The following is a 16674-nucleotide window of genomic DNA, read 5'->3' as shown; positions in this document are numbered from 1 at the left end:
TAGAGGCAGTCCCTTGACACTTGTTTGTGGATACGTGGCTTTTCTAGTTCATTGAAACTTGAAAAGTCACCGCATCCAGGCTGACCCAGTGAGAGCTTAAATTTCTGGGTAAAAGTCTCTTTACCATTGCTGCTACTTGCTGGCATCTTAGCATTACCTCCTGATACTACTAAGCTTCTTGGTAATACTGACTTTTAGAAGGGCCTTTTCTTGAGTAGCCCCACCTAAAAAGGAGTATTTGTACATTTCTGAAATTTCAGTAAATTTTGTCTGCTCTTTTTAAGGGAAAGACAAACCAAATAGTGTTGTGACTTAAAATGGTTTTGTTCTAAGTTGCAGAAGAGTATGGATACTTGCTGGGTGGGAAATGAGGGAAGTGATTTTGTTTCAAAATGGAGCCATCAGTTAATTGCATAAAACCCAGTGAGCTCCAGCTGCACCCCTGGCCACTCGTGTAAACCAGAAACTATCCATTCACTTTGAACCTTAATAGCCACAAGAGTGGGTGGCCTGGATTAGGGACAAAAACCAGTGGTCCTCAGGCCAAATGTGGCCTGCAGATATATTTTGTTTGGCGCATTTATAATTACTCTTCTACTTTTTTGTTGTTAAGAATTGAAAAGATTTCACATAAGAATTCAGATTTTGAGCTTCTCTGGAAAACAGATTAGTCTGCACTGGCCCTTATTGCTGGAGTGAATGCCCCTTTAGGTGGTGGACAGGCCTCATCCACACTAGAGAGGGTCACCAGCTGCTTGTTTGTTCTTCTAGGCTCTTCCTTTGTGGTTTCTGAGAGTCTGTGTCTAATGTCTGCTTCAGGTCAACAAGGCCCATTACCTATGATTATGTAAAAGTTGTGGTCACTGTAAACTTACATTACACCCAGAAACAATATTCCCATCCACCTTTTTATGATAATCAGCTAAAACAGAAGAAAATTTCAGCTCTGTCCAGTCCTTTTTCTGTTATGGGGGAATTCTCTCAATTTGGAGATTTTCTTTCCCAAATCTAACCTGTTGATTTCTATGTACCCATTAGTAAATACCCCCAAGCACACACTTGACTTGAAAATGTGGTTTAAAAAGTTATCACCTTCAGTCTTTATGGTAACATAATCTCTGGACAAATTGCTTTTAATTCAGGCTGTGCCAGGAACACAGATGTACCATTAGTTTCAAGTGTAGTTTGACTTTTATTTAGATGAATGCCTTTGAGTTCACAGTGAAATGGCTATCAGCTCTAGGTTAGTATTGATTGAAATGTCTCTGGAGTGAGTTTAAAAGATAGTTGCCACTTAGGTGACACTTTAAGAGACAGACTTTAAATTCATGATTAGCAGTACTGTTAATTGGCAGTAATGTCAATGGAATTAATAGCTGAGATGAAAAATGTTAACCTCTTCAGCATACACAAGGCCTGGTAGTCTTTGGCAGGGAGCAAGAATACAGTGCAAAATAAGAAGTTAGGACCCATTTGGATCACATCTATGTGGCTTTAATTCCTGAGGGATTAAGCTGGTCTGGGTTGAGGTCATGATCAGGGAAGCTCAGCTGACCAAATATTGCCTGGTTTGCTCTTTGTTTGTACCCAAGGGTATAGCTGGGTGAAGAAGGGGAGAGAGATGTAATTCTGAATAATTGAGACAGATGTCATCATCTTCCCTGCCTATGGTTAATACCAGTGTAAATTTCCAACAAATGTCTCCTTTCTCCTGCATGACTATCACTTCCAGTATTTATTCATTGATGTAGGAATACTGTGTTCATAAATAGCCTTATGATTCAGGTTCGCTTTCTGAACAGTCACTTGAACTTTGAGTATACATCTGAACAATTTTTAGTCTTAAGTTCTTGTTTAGACCAAGGTTTCTCAGTCTCCAAATACCAGTATTGACATTTAGGACTGGACAGTTCTCTGTTATGGTGGCTGCTTGTGCATAGTAGGATGTTTAACAGCATCATTGGCTTTTACCCATCAGATGCCAAACCAAAAATGTGTCCAGACATTGTCAAATGTCCCCTGGGGGGCAAAGTCAACCCTGGTTGAGAACCACTGGTTTAGTCAATACACCCCCTCCCCCCATTTCCTTTACCTTTGCTTGATGTTGATGCTTTAGTAAAACATTAATTTAAAAAAAAAAAAGCCATTAGGAATAGCCTTGGCCTTGATAATAGTGCAAAGAATTCGGACCATGACACTTTAACGTGGATAGAGAACTGCTTCACCTTAGAATTTCTTTAAAAGTTGCTAAGTAGTGGAATGGAAGAATGGAATTGGTTGAAATGCATTTGGGTTTAGCCAACCTCAGGTGATTTGGTTTTTCACAGTGTTGCTTTGAGAGCCTTGTTTATGGATGCAAGTGGGGAGGAGGTTTATCTGTGAATCTCAGTATCAGTAAGGTTACTTAAAGTAATGCACAAGACAGGGGCAATTATGAGGAGAGGGCTTGGATTTTTGTGGAGCACTGGGGGAGAAGATTTTGGGATCATGGGGGTAATGCCAAGTGTTGATTCAGTTTTTTTTCTCCCTCCCTTTACCAGAAACCTGAGTTACAACAAACTCTCTAAGATTGACCCTGCTGGTTTTGAGGATGTGCCGAATCTACAGGAAGTGTGAGTGTTCCCCCAAACCTCTGGGGGTGGAGGGACGGAGAACTCTTTGGGAAAATCCTCTCATGCTGCAGTATCGCTTACTCCCCTGGATCAGCAGTCTAAACTTGTGGGAAGGAACATTTGTGTACAGGCTATATAATTTGTGTGACAAATTGTACTACTTACTTAGCTCTCCTTTATCACAGTCCCTCCCTCCTTTCTAGGTTGTCTGTGAAGGGCATGTCACAATCCAGTAGGGACAGAATTACTGGAAGTCACAGGTAGCCAGTGGGTGTATAGGAGAGTCCCCTCCCTTGTGGCCTGATTGGGGAAACATACCTGGGCTGGTGCTTTCTCACACCTAGGCTGGTGCTTTCTCTCCCAGGGAGGGAGAGCAGCCATCCTACTCAATAGTGGTATATGATGCCAGCCCACCCCCTCTGTCTCCCAGGAAACAAAGGTGTAGAAGAACAGACAACAGAAGCTTACCTTTTTCTCCACTTCCAAACAGAGCATTACTGCCTGTAGAACTCCAGCCTTGCTGCCTCCTCAGTTTTGTCATCTTTTTAATGTAAAGAATTCTGCTTTTGACATGGATGTTAGGGTTATCAGGAGTTTTATTTTTTTATTATTATTATTTTTTTTTAAAAGATGACCGGTAAGGGGATCTCAACCCTTGACTTGGTGTTGTCAGCACCACGCTCAGCCAGTGAGTGAACCGGCCATCCCTATATAGGATCCGAACCCGGGGCCTTGGTGTTATCAGCACCGCACTCTACCGAGTGAGCCACGGGCCGGCCCGAGGGTTATCAGGAGTTTTAGCTCCATAGGGACTTTATAGGAACTTTTATATAAGTCATGCATACACACTACAGAAAAATTGGCTACTTTTGAAATGTGTGAAGACTAATGAAAATCACCAGGCATAACCATTGTGAACACTTAGTGAAAAATGTATGCCTATACATACATAATTTTAGGATCAAACTGTGCGTTGTGGTTTTATATCTGTCTTTCCTACTTATTCTTAGATTTTTAAATACTTTATCATGTAAATTAACATTTTTTGAATGACCTGTTTTAATTTTTATGCAAAACTACTATACATGGATGTCCCATAAATCATTCACCCAGTGCTTTTATTAGTCACTATTTTTATTAGACATTATGAGGTGATTTCTTTACACATTTTTGTTATAAGTAACTGACAAAAGTCCTGTTATTCTTTAATTTCATTACTGAGGGCTTATCTAAAGAAAATCTAATTTCATTAGCCTGGTGCAGTTTGCAAAATACTTGCATTCCCTACCCCCACCTCCAAATTCACCAAATTGGTGTGTATGATTTCCATGTCTGTTTAAAACAGGTTTTGACTTCCTAAGTTAAAGAGATGTCAGAGTTGGAAGGGGCTCTGTAATACTTTGTCCAAGACCCTGAGTTTCCCATGAGGTCAATCAGCCAGTGACAGGGGAAAGGAAGTTTGAAGTGGGTCACTGGGTTAGCGCTAGGGCTGCCATGACAAATACCACAGGCTGGGTGGATTACCCAACAGAAATTTCTTTTCTCATAGTTCTGGAGGCTGGAAGGCCAAGGTCAAGGTGTCAGCAGGGCTGGTTTCCTCCAAGTCCTCTCTCCTGGGCTTGTAAATGGCACCCCCCTCACTGTGTCTCACATGGTCTTTCCTCTGTGTGTTATGTGCATATTTTCTCTCCTTAAATGGATACTAGTCATATTGGATGAGGGCCCATCCAGATGACCTCATTTAACCTTAATCACCTCTTCAAAGGCCCTATCTCCAACTATAGTCACATTCTGAAGTACTGGGTTTTGAGTTTCAACATGAATTTTAACACAATTCATCCAATCATAGTCACTCAAGATGATAAACCCAGTCAGTCCATTATGGAGCCAGTTGGGTTCATAAGCCAGTGTTTTCCTCTGATCCAAGCTGTCTTTAATGCTTGTGGTTAAAATATATTCAGATTTTGTGTAAGTCTCAAAGCTTAGTTTTTTTTTCAGAACTGGACAAAATTGGAGTTGGGGTGTTTCCTCTGGCATCACTGAGGCTTTCACTGAACACATGCTTGAGCACCTACTCTGTGCCACTCTGCTCTGGGGGGAACAGGAGTGAATGTGCCACACAGACAGGGCTGGGACTAGGGGAGAGCAAGTGAGGCACCTGCCTCTGCATAGAATTTATGGGGGGCTGAAAACTCAGCAGTCAAGATAAAGGATATTTTGATGCAGTATGGAAAAATATCAAAATGAATGCAAAAAAAAAATAATGAGCAAAATATCACAAGTTTAAATCAAGACAGGATCAGTATTACTGATTCTTTTCCTTTTGCCTCAGGTTTCGTAATGGCCTGACATGGCACTGTTGCTGATCCTGTCTTGATTTAAACTTTTGATATTTTGTTTATTGTGAATTTTGTTCTCCACTCATTTTGATATTCTATAAATATTGCATTAATATATTCTTTGTCCTGATTAGTGAGTCTTTTGGCAGCTCCTTAAATTTTGTGGCCCTCCTCCTGTAATCTCAGCCCTACAGACAAACCTCTCCTCTCCCAGAGCTTGCCTTAAGTTAGGGGAAGCCATGCGCTAAACAGGGAAACCAGTAAGACCTACTGGTGGTAAGTGTTATGGGAAAATAGGATGGGGTTATGTGAGAGCTGTTTCTTTCTTTTTTTCTAAAAATAATTCTGGAGGCATGATAATGGAGATGGGTGGTCAGGAAGGTCATGATGGAGCTGGTGGGAATGATGTCCTCAGGGAGGACTACAGGAACGAGAGCCTCAAGGAAGGATCTGGCTGAGGGCCATTGTGCCTGGTGTGCGTGGAGGGAGGGGTGTGTGGCCAGAGCCTGGATCCTTTAGACCTGGGGACCAGGGTAGATTACATTTTCATCCATCATTGAACTCCTATCAGTTGGGGGTGTGATAGATACTGTGGTGAACACTCTAGCTCCCTTGTTCCACTTGCTCCTTGCCCAGACAGGCTTTCAACATTCATTTGCTTTGGCTCCCTTGACCTCATCTGTAGTCCCCTTCCACTTGGCACTTCTTAGAGTTTGTGCCCCACCCAGTTCTAGAACTGAGAACATCTGACTTCCACCCATCCTTTACTGGAGATGCTGGTGATGTCTTAGAAATACATTTCTCACTTAAAGACAGTCATAATAATTATAGTAGCACTGTGCTAGTAAGCCTTCGGGGAATACGACCTCATCTAACCCTCACACCAACTCTGTGATGTAAGAGATTTTCTTTACTTAACAAGAATTTTCTTCACTTTACAGAGGAGGAAACGGAAGCTCGGGGAGGTTAAAGAAGCTTGCACAGTGTCACATGGTTGGTAAAGCTGAGAGTTGAACTCAAATCCGTGTGATTCCAGAACCTGTGCATTTAATCCTGAGCTGCACTACCTTAAATTCCCACTTCCCTCATCTTAATCTCAGCATTCAATTGAAGTTTAAAAAAAGACACAGGAAACCCAGCATTCCTCTCTCTGCTTCACTGTTTGTACACCAGTCTTCTCTTTGTGGGTAAAGAGTCTTCCCTCTTATTCCCCCAGACCCGTTTTCCAAACCCACACTGTCCTTCAAGCCTGCCCTCCCCGCCACACACTCACACACCAACACACACACACCACCACCACTCCCCACCCCCCAGCCACCCCACCCTCGGCTTTTTCTCCCTTCCCTGAACATCTGTTGCATTTCTAGGTGGTGTGATGACCCTAGCCCCATCCTGTGCTCTTTCTGTTTTGTGTGTGAATTCTCTCCTTCCTGCTGCCATTGCACTCATGAAGATTGACCATAAGCTAGCCATTATGCTAAACACTATACTTCTTATCACGTTCACCTGTTTCACACAGCTGAAGGAAGCGAGGCATGGGATTTAGCTTAAATTGTACAGGTAGCAAGTGGTAGAACTGGGCGCATGTCCACAATCTAACTTCTGGTCCACGTTCTCTGTGGCAGCACTCCCTTCCTGAGTGTGGGAGTTGAAAGACAGAAGTCATATCTTGTATTACAATGTGGTGTAATGGGGAAAACGTTCATTCTGGCAGGAACTGACCTGGGTTTGAGTTCTGGTTCTGCCCCTGACAGTGTCTGTGTCCCTTGACAAGTTACTTAGCTCTTCAGTGCTTCCTTTCCCTCTTCTGTAGCATTGCCATAATAACACATTTATCAGTATTGTTGTAGTTATTAATTAAAGATGATGTACAGGGCCTTGCACATGGGAAGGGCTCGTTGAATGTTATTTCCCATCTCTTCTGCTACCTTTGGAATTGCACAGCTCCCCTGGCTGGGTGCATTGTTTAGATACAAATGCTTGAGGGCCGACAGGTTAAACCTGTTGCCACTGTGACCACCTTTTGTCCCTGGCATCACTCCCTGTCTTGTGGGATGCATGAGACTAATTCAGGGGTGCCCAGAGCAGCAGAACTTCTCACTGGTAAAGATCTGTGTGTTTCCCTAACGGAATTCTAATACATTGTGAAGATAGAAAGAGGCTCTCAGGAGTGAGGGGTGGGGAGGTAGGGAACAATACTGAAAAGAAGAAAAAAGTCATAGTTGACACACTATTGCTACAGAACTAACTGGGCTTGAGTGTTTCTCAGGAGTTGTCAATTCTCCCAACCCTGCAGAGCCTTCAGATTCTGGAAACCTCAGAGAGAGGGAACCACAGACTTGCAAAACAGTAGGCGGTGGTTTAGCCATGGTTTTATTTTGGAGGCCCCAGAACCACATAATATTATGGGCTGGTTGGAGAGGGAAGGCAAACCCTTCTCAGGCCCCTGGAGGACATGAGGATACTTGTGCAGCTGCTTCCAAGCCACACGGTCTGCACTGCTCACAGCCCTGAGGAAAGCCCACCAGGGAGTGCCTGCAGCCCAGGTCCTGGACGGCAAGGCTCCTCTACTAATAAGAGGGGCTATTTATACAGTCCTCTATAGAAACTGTACTCAGATCACATTACTGCTGCCTGGCCCGTAAGTGCTTGCCAGGGCCACTGACCTAAAATGTTCCTGAAGGCAGTGAGGAAGCATGGAGTTTGCCCTGCCGTTGGGCACTTATGGCTTCCCCTCCTCTGTCTTGGGCTGCCGCTTCCCCCAGAGTGTGTTTGCGTGCACGCTTCTGTGTGTGTGTGCATGTTGGTGGTATGTTCAAGGGAAGGTGCAATAACGAGGGTGCCTTTTGAGGCACTGCATTTTGGCTTTGAATTACTACCACCTGTTAAGCATTTCCTAGGTATCTGGCTATATCATAAGCTCATAGGTTTAATTATTTCAGCTGGATCCTGCCAAAACCCTACAAAGCTGGTACTTGTTTTATTTACACTTTTCAGAAGAGAAAACTAAGATACAGCAAGGTTATTGAATATTTGCTGAAGGTTATTTGATTGGAAAAGGGCGAAATTGGAGTTGAGTGAACCCAGGTCTGTCTGATTTCAAAATCCAAGCTGTAGAATCCCCTCCTAAAATCCCTGCTCTGCCGGTCTGTAACTATGCCTCAGTTTCTTCTTTTAAGGTGGGGTGATAATTTAGTATTTTCCTCAGAAGGTTGGCATATTATCCAGTGAGAAGTTGCACATAGAGAATTTAGGACTGAGCCCAGCTCATAGTAAGTGTTCAGCCTTTTTATTGTTTATGTTATTGTTTGAAATTGCTGATTTAAAGTAACTATATCCTATTTCATTATACTAAAATAACTTTATCTGGCCATCGGGTATAGAAGCTATAATATATCATTAAGTCCGACTGAGCCCAGCTCATAGTAAGTGTTCAGCCTTTTTATTGTTTATGTTATTGTTTGAAATTACTGATTTAAAGTAACTATATCCTATTTCATTATACTAAAATAACTTTATCTGGCCATCGGGTATAGAAGCTATAATATATCATTAAGTCTTGCCAAAGCATGATTTAGTATGCATTATTCTCAAGTAACTAAAGCATAATAAAGTTTTTGATTAAGTGGCTCTGACCTCAAAACCTGTGCTCCTACCTGCTACTGATGGCTTACTCCCTTTTAAGAAACAAAACCAACAGAAGTTCCAACCCCCTGCCCAACTTTGATTGTTATTAATTGCAGCTCTGTCTGTATTTGGAAGCAACCAAAACCAACCACTGTGTCTGCCAATAGCGACTGGCTAAATAAATTGTGGCTCATTCATACCAGCAGAAGACTTCTGTGCAGCTGATTCAAAGAATTGTAGAGATCTCCAAGATAAATTACTAAGGGAAACAGTGGTCAGCACAGTCTGTATAATACACATGCATTTGCATACAAGTAAAATATGTGTGTTTCTCTAGTAGCCAGCAGCAGGAGCTTCAGAGGCAGGCCAGAGGACAGAAGTGCAAGGAAGCTTTATTTTTAACTATATATTCCTTGTATTCTTTTTTGAAATAATTTGTAATTCTTACTGATTTTACTGTGTGCTTATATCAGATATTCAATAAATAGATAAATAAATAAATATGACAAGAAAATGCACGGTAACCCAAAATTACTCCTTGGGTTGGTTTTACATTTTGTTTGTTGAAGGCAAATTTGATTAAGATAATGACAAGGGTGAGGATAATGATGTATTGTGAAATGCCCTTTTTAACATTTGCATCTCGTAAAATATGAAACTTCCTTTAACCAAGCCAAGTAAATGGAAGTTTTGAGAGAAAGCCAAGAGAAGAGAAAGGCCCAGTCCCAGCTGACCTTATGGGTTGAGTCAGGAAAGGTCCCACCTCCAGGTTCTGCCCTGGGGTCAGGCAATCCGTGCAGTGCCATTTACCTTCTTACGCCTTCTGCAGCTCCCAAGTGGGTCGTTATTCGTGGTCTGATGCATCTGAGGCACTTCTTGGTCCTGAGTCATCAGGAAAAGGTTTAGTTATAGAAGCTAGCCATTTCAGAAAGATTTTTAGGGCCTTGGATGGAAGTAAATTTTGGAAGGCGATGTGGGGGGTGGTAAATTTTGGGGTGTGTGTGGAGGGCAAGGTGTGAAGGGTAGAAGACTGTGCAACCCTAGATAGTCAAAAGATTTCATCAGACATAATCCTTAATTCCTAAAATTTCCTTATTCATGGAGACTTTGCTAAACTTCCCAAGTGCCTTTTCCCTCAAAGCTCCAGCTGTGCTATTTTTGACCAGTCTCTATTTCAGTCTGGCAAGAAGTTCTTCGTGTTTCAGAGTGGGAGTTTGGCCTCTGTTGCCTTCTGAGGATAGTATTCCTGTTTCAACAGGGTACAGAGCGAACAAAGGAAAAGCCAGGAGTGGTGGGGCTGAAGTAGAATGATGTAGAAGTAAGCTAGCTGCGTAGCTCCTCTCCTGTGGGCTCCGACTGTCCTCTTCCTAAGTCTGGCAGCCCTGTTGAGATTAGAGCCTGCTATTTCTGACTGAGCCTGTTGAGCGCAAGCTGCTCATGGAGACACACACGTCCCCTTAATCATCAGCACCGGTCCTCTGCCCCTATATACTCCACTTCCAGTGGCTCTGTCAAGATTTGTAATATTATTGTGCCTCCTTTCCTGGTTCACTTATTTCTGTGAAATTGGGTAGAGCAGTTTGTCACATGCACAGTAAGGCTGGCCTTGAGACCAATCTCATCAGCCAAAATCCCCCTGCACAAAAGCCCCATACTCTTGGTTTCTGGTTTAAAGGGAAAGCAGAAACAATCTGATTTAGGGGGCCCTCAGATAAGAGACTGTTAAAGTAATTAATTGTCTATTTCAGCACACAAACAAGGGCCCTTTAAGTGGAGAAAAGATTTGCCACATGATACAGGTCTGCTTTCTCTCTGCCAGATGCTTCAGCCATGAAGCAATTGAAACAGGCATTCTATGTCCCCCTGGCCCTGTAATTGCCAAGCTTCATCCCTAACTGGCTTTGGCACAGAAGATAGCAAATGGGATAATTCAAGGCCTGTATTTTTTCTTTCTCCTATTCATTTCTATAAAAGATGGCAGGCAACCAGATTATCCTGTTCAAGCGAATGCTAGCTGTGTACTTGTTTGAATACAGCTGTCATTACAGTGGCCTTGTCTTCAAACAGCAACAGGGTGCTCTATGTAAGACATACCTCCCTTAAAAAATTGAGAATAATATAACCCAGTTTTATCCCCTTTGACTTTGCATCTCAAATACAATTTCTTTCCAGCCTGTCACCCGGCAGAAAGCCTGAAGTCTGTGCTTTGGCTTTCTTAAGGGTTTTTGGGCTCACTTTGCAAGTTTGATTTTGGATTCTCTTCCCAGATTTGGAAACACATATCCATGTAAGGAGGCCAGATTGCACAGCCTCTGGGGGCAGACTAGGCGAACTGTGTTCTGGTTCATGGGCTTCCCCTTCTACTAAGACACATTAACTATGGAAATAGAGATTTAGAGTGTTCAATTGGGAAGGGAGCTTGGAGAGCATCTCTTGTCTACAGAGAATTTTCAAAATGTCTGTGCAAAAGCATGTGTACATATGTCTGTCTTCCTGGAAGATGCATCCGGAGGCTCATCAAGAGTCCAGAGAAGCTGGAACCGCCAATGGATGAGAGGCTCTGAGTACAGCTCCCTTGTTATTTCACAGATGAGGCATTGAAATAATTGGTCCCACATGTCACAAGCACCTCAGAACTCCATACCAGGGAGTGTGTGAGTCTCCTATTCTTTTTTTGCACATGTTGGCCTTTAGATGAGGCATTGAAATAATTGGTCCCACATGTCACAAGCACCTCAGAACTCCATACCAGGGGGTGTGTGAGTCTCCTATTCTTTTTTTGCACATGTTGGCCTTGGGCAAGGGCAGGACACTGTCCCAGACATGTAAAAACAGCCAGGAGGGAAAAGGTCTTTCTCCTCAAAGCCCACCAGCAGCGCCCTTGTTGATAGTCTTGGGGGCTCTTTTGTCTGAACCTGCATTTCGGCTGTTCTTGCTGTTCCTTGTCTCTTAGTCTTGATTTCTGAGCTCATGGGAAGCTGGTGGAAGACAAGAGATGTTCCCCCTTAGCATTTATTTCTAACCATGGGTATGATAAATGGTTAGTGTCTTTGACCTCATAGGACTTCTCCCTTTAAAAACTCACCTTTAAATTCTTTGTCTTTTATTCAGCATCATAATATATTCTTACTATGGCTAACTCAGCAGTGTTTTTTGATTTCCCTTGTATGTGTATGATTTCAAACTATGAATTTAAATGCTTTAAATGATTAATTTTTTTTTGTTGTTACAGGTACCTCAATAATAATGAGTTGACGGCCATTCCATCCTTGGGTGCAGCTTCATTGCAGGTTGTCTCCCTCTTCCTGTAAGTGGTGCCGTTTGGGGGCCCTGGCTGTGTGGGGAGGATGTGGTGTTATCTTGCTGATACTTGGTGGCAGGAGGACTTGTGTTCATGTGCTTTCTGGTGAAGAATGGCCTTTCTTCTTGTAGCCCTAATGACTGTGATAAATACCTTGCTTGCTGTTTTGGGGTTTGTAGAATTAAAAGCTGGACGTTTTCCCTTGTCTCTAATTTGGGGGGAAATAGGTCTTTTTTATTGCCTAGAGATACACAGAACTATATTTCTTGCTCTTGGTGGTTAAGCTGCAACTTGGGTGAATAAACTGGAGTTAAAGGAAGCTGCATGAATTATAAGACAGTAAGCTCATCTTTGTGCCAGTGAATTTGGTAATGTAACTCAGTTTACTTGTATGGCTTCAAAAAAAGGAAGTGCCCCCAGGTGTCTGAAATCAGCGTAGAAGTAAAAAATTAGTTGTTGTGGTCAAGTGTTAGACAAAATGCAACCTGTTTATTATAGATAACACACTGGAAATGGAAAAGGGTATAAAGGGTCTTAACTAAAAATGGAAGGGAAGAAGCCATAGGAGATGTTAAAAGCTTTCACTGGAGAATTAAGCACTTGGACTTACCCCCATTTCTTCAGCAGTCAGGTGGAGGTGCTTGCTTGTTTTAAACTCACTGAGTTGTTTCCACCTATGCCAGCTGTGAGTCCCACAGTTTTCTCGACCAGATTTTATTGGTGCTTCCCCAGCAGAACACCTCCCTCTTCACACTGAATTTCCTGTTTCTACTCCAGCCCTTGCTTGTTCTTATTTTATATTGATTTTGCTGGTTTTATAATTCATTTGGTCACCTGTATGGATCTTTTTTCTCTACATGGAGCACGCTGAGCAGAGGGACTTGGCAGGAAAGTACTATTAATATGGTTGCTAGTGTAGTTTGCAGATCTCAGATGTTTCCTGGCAGCAGGACCTGTGTTCAGGAGGTGCTGTGTCCTTGTGAAACTAGGTAGATTGTGGGGTTACAGGAGAGCCTGGGGGATATTTTGGCTTACTTTTTCTATTCTGGACAGATGATTTAATGTCTCTGACCCTCATTTTCCTTATTTACAAAATGCGTTCCCAATCCACTTTATGCATAGGGAGAGTGAGGCCAAAGTTAAAGGGGAGTGGAATGTATATGAAGCTCCTGGCGTTGTATGTGAAACCTAGCATTTGACAGATGTTGGGTGCTTCTGGTTGGTGGCTAGTTGTCACATAGCTCCTTGGGCCTTGGCAAGATCTCACCTTTAGGGCCACAGGATTTGTGAGTCACTCGTTTTTCCCATGAAGTGCCAGAGTGAAGGTTGTGGCCCTTTGTTCTCTTGATGGATAGGCAAGGCGTCTGACTTTCTTGTACCTACTTGGGCTGTGTGCCCAGCATCTGGAAGGTGTTTAATTGCTGGTTAAATTAAATGAGTTAGTCTTACATCAGACTAATTAGGAATGTGATAATCTCTTGTGTGTTCATAAAGCTCTTGAAGATGCTTATAACATCTTGCTGCTTAAAGCACAGGTCATGGACCTGCAATGTCATATTAACTCCAAGCTTGTTAGAAATGCAGAATCTCAGGCCTCATCCCAGCGCTACTGGATAAGGAACTGCATTTAACAAGATTCCTGGCCATCTTCCCACTCATTAAAGTTTGAGAAGTGCTGGTTTAAACTCTCCACGTTCCTCACTTGGTGAGGAAGCTAGGGCCCCAGACAAGAAACTGGGGCTCCCTGAAATTCTTCTTAAGTTGCACTGGTGAGAGGTGGAACTGAGACCAGACACACATGCCTCTACTTTGCTTCTCTACATACTCCATGCACTCAGTACAGGAGCATGGCAGGTGACTCTGAGCCACTCTTTGCCAGAGGTAGGCAGGGCCCCCACCTTGCCCCAGGGCATGTGGCACTTTGAATCCCGCCTGGCTCTGCTGGCTAAAAATACATTTCTGTTCCTTGGCCCAAGAGCCAGGAGCAGTGGGGCTGTTTGGCCTTGTTCCTGCTATTCCATTAGACAGAACTGAAATATGTAAAGCAAGGGGGACGCCTGGCTCTGCTGGCTAAAAATACATTTCTGTTCCTTGGCCCAAGAGCCAGGAGCAGTGGACTGTTTGGCCTTGTTCCTGCTATTCCATTAGACAGAACTGAAATATGTAAAGCAAGGGGGAAAAAAAAAAAGACTCCCTCCCTGTTTTGATTCGGTTTGGAAAATGCAGGTTAGCATTGGCAGTCAACCTCTTTGGCCTGAAGCTGGTCTCCATCTGACTTGGTCAATGATTTCTCTGAAACCACAGAAACTGAAAGGTCTTTATCTTAGTTTTCTCTGAGGTGCCTGTGTTCCCTGTTCTTAGACTGGATGCCTGGATTTAGTGCCTGCAGAAGGTTAGCAGTGTAAAAGCTGGATAGGAGGATTATAGATAATTTTGCTATCATCCTTCATGCCTTTCTGTATTTCCAAAATGGACCAGGGGGAAAATAACAGAACAGACAGCAGGTGAGCTTCACTTTACAGCCAAAAGGACAACCTTTTCCAGTCCTAACTGATAAAGGCAGAGGACTTAGCATCTCCATCCACGTGATGATTCCAGTTGCTCAGGCCTTGGAGAGCATGTTTTGCTGATGTGTCTGTTGCTTTTCAGAAGTACAGAACTAAAAGGTGTCAGGTGTCATTTGTTCCACACATATTTAGTAGGTATCTTCTGTGCACCTGCAGTTGTGGCCCAGAGGCCATCCCAAGGTGATGCAGAAGCCCCTGCAGTGTCTGAAAATGTTGTGGTTCATAGTTAGACGCTTACAGTCCTTAATCTCCAAATTCTTATTCCCCTTTTGTGGACAGGCGGAGGATCATAAAAATAATGAGAATGTGCAGAGGGAATAGAGCAGATGTCTGCTGAGGAGGAGCTGGAATAACTTTCTCGGGACAAGTTTATAGGCAGGTGCATCAGAGGAAAGTGGGGACCAGGCGTGTGACCAGCTCTGTCTCTGATTCAGTTGTGACCTCGGATAAATTGTTTTTTTCTTATTTGTTGAATGGGGGAGTTGAACAAGATGGTAAAAGCACCTTCTGTGACTCGGAAATCAAGACTAGGGGCAATAAAGTCACAAAAGACACAGTTACCCACATCAAGTAACCCCTATTGCTGCTTTATATCTTTTAACAGAAGCAGTAGATTTGTGATTTTTTTTAGCTCAGACACCTGTCATTATGGACTTTCGCCTCTGGAAGCTGGCTCTTCGTTGCTCTGTTCCATTTGCTTACATGGGAGTGCTCCAGGGAGGGCTCAGACACCGCAGCCCTGCTGTGCTGGGTGTCACAGTTGGGAGGGCCTCCTGGGAAGAGGTTTTGTTTTGTGCCTGGGTTTAATATCAGGGCTTCAAAGGAGAGCTCCAGAGTTTTGGGAAGCAGAGTCATGCAGCAAAATATCAATTGGTTAGTACTTTCCAATTAAAGGAATCTAACTCAGTTAAAGTATTTGTTAAAGAACAGATTTATTTGCGTTGACTTCTGAAGTTAGTGCTAAAGCCATTTGCCCTCAATAACAGAAAGCGTAAAACTCAAGGAAAGTTTCAAATAGGATTGGGTTTGAGTGAGGGAGCTAATTTCATAAAATAGTTCTCAGAAAAAGAAGCAGACTTTTGTTAAATGGGGGCAGAATCTGCCAATAGATTTTTATGTTTGAGATTTTTTTTTTTAATGTGAAGTCCAGGAAACTCAAGTTACGATTCCCACAGCAACAGTAATTTTGTCTGATGCATAAGCAACATTTCTGTTGAACAAAAATTTCCGCTTTTCCTGGGGTGTTACTGCACTTGTATGATTGAGAAGATTAGTTACAGTGGAAATGGTTGAATTTTTTCAGTCCTAGGAGAAAAAAGCATGCTGTGAAATGTGCTTTAGCTCTACGTCTGCTGTACAGAGGCTGTCACATATTTCCCACCTGGCCCTTGGCTGTGTCCACCTAACTACTTTTCCAGTTGGTGTGTACGAGAAGTATTTCAGACCTGATCCCTTAACCATGCCTTGTCATTCACTCTCCCCCAGTCTGTGTCCTCCATCAGGTAGGAGATGTAGGCAAAACGTAGGTGCATATAATTACTTGTGGCTTTCTGATATTGCTGTTTAAAATTCATTAGGTTTACTTTTTTTTTTTTCCTTTTTGTCTTTTTTACTGACCGGCAATGGGATCGCAACCCTCGGTGTCGCGCCCGCACCGGGGACTGGCAACGGGATCGCAACCCTCGGTGTTGCGCCCGCACCGTGCTCAGCCAGTGAGCAGGAACCGGTCTCCACATGGGATCCGAACCCTCGGCGGGAGCGCCACCGCGCTCCCAAGCGGCACACTCTCCAGCGCGCCACCAGGCCGGCCCAGGTTTACTTTGTTTTTGAAAACACGTTGAAGTGCCTTTTACTTCTAATCCTGAAAACATTTTTGAAAAGTTTTTGTGGAGATAACATACCATAAACTCACAATTTTAATGTGTACAATCCAGCCACTTTTAGAACGTTCTCAATGTCCGCCACCATCACCATCTCATTCCAGAACATTTTCATCACCCCAGAATCCTTAAGCAGTCACTTCTTACATCCCCCTTACTCTAGCTCCTGGCAGCCACTTACCTGAGAACTAGTTTTTATTTTGAGGAAAGTATTTGTTTCTCATGTGAAAAAGTGTACCTAGACTCAGTTGATTAGAGCACAGCCTTGTAACACCACAGTCATGGGTTTGGATCTCTGTACTGACCAGCCACCAAAAAATACCACACCAAAACATTAAAAAAAAAAAA

At 43.1% G+C, this 16674-nt stretch overlaps 1 protein-coding gene across 1 annotated transcript in view; it reads left to right on the top strand.

Annotated features, from left to right (window-relative positions):
- LRIG1 (leucine-rich repeats and immunoglobulin-like domains 1) overlaps positions 1 to 16674 on the top strand; it is a 119789-nt gene that overhangs the window by 35778 nt on the left and 67337 nt on the right. The window contains exons 3-4 of the mRNA XM_008588178.1: positions 2541 to 2612; positions 11811 to 11885. Coding sequence (XP_008586400.1) covers positions 2541 to 2612; positions 11811 to 11885 — 147 coding nt within the window. The remainder of the gene's footprint in view (positions 1 to 2540; positions 2613 to 11810; positions 11886 to 16674) is intronic.

Source organism: Galeopterus variegatus, unplaced genomic scaffold (assembly GCF_000696425.1).
Source record: "Galeopterus variegatus unplaced genomic scaffold, G_variegatus-3.0.2 Scaffold4707, whole genome shotgun sequence".
NCBI lineage: Eukaryota > Metazoa > Chordata > Mammalia > Dermoptera > Cynocephalidae > Galeopterus > Galeopterus variegatus.
This window is presented reverse-complemented; position numbering and strand designations above follow the sequence as displayed.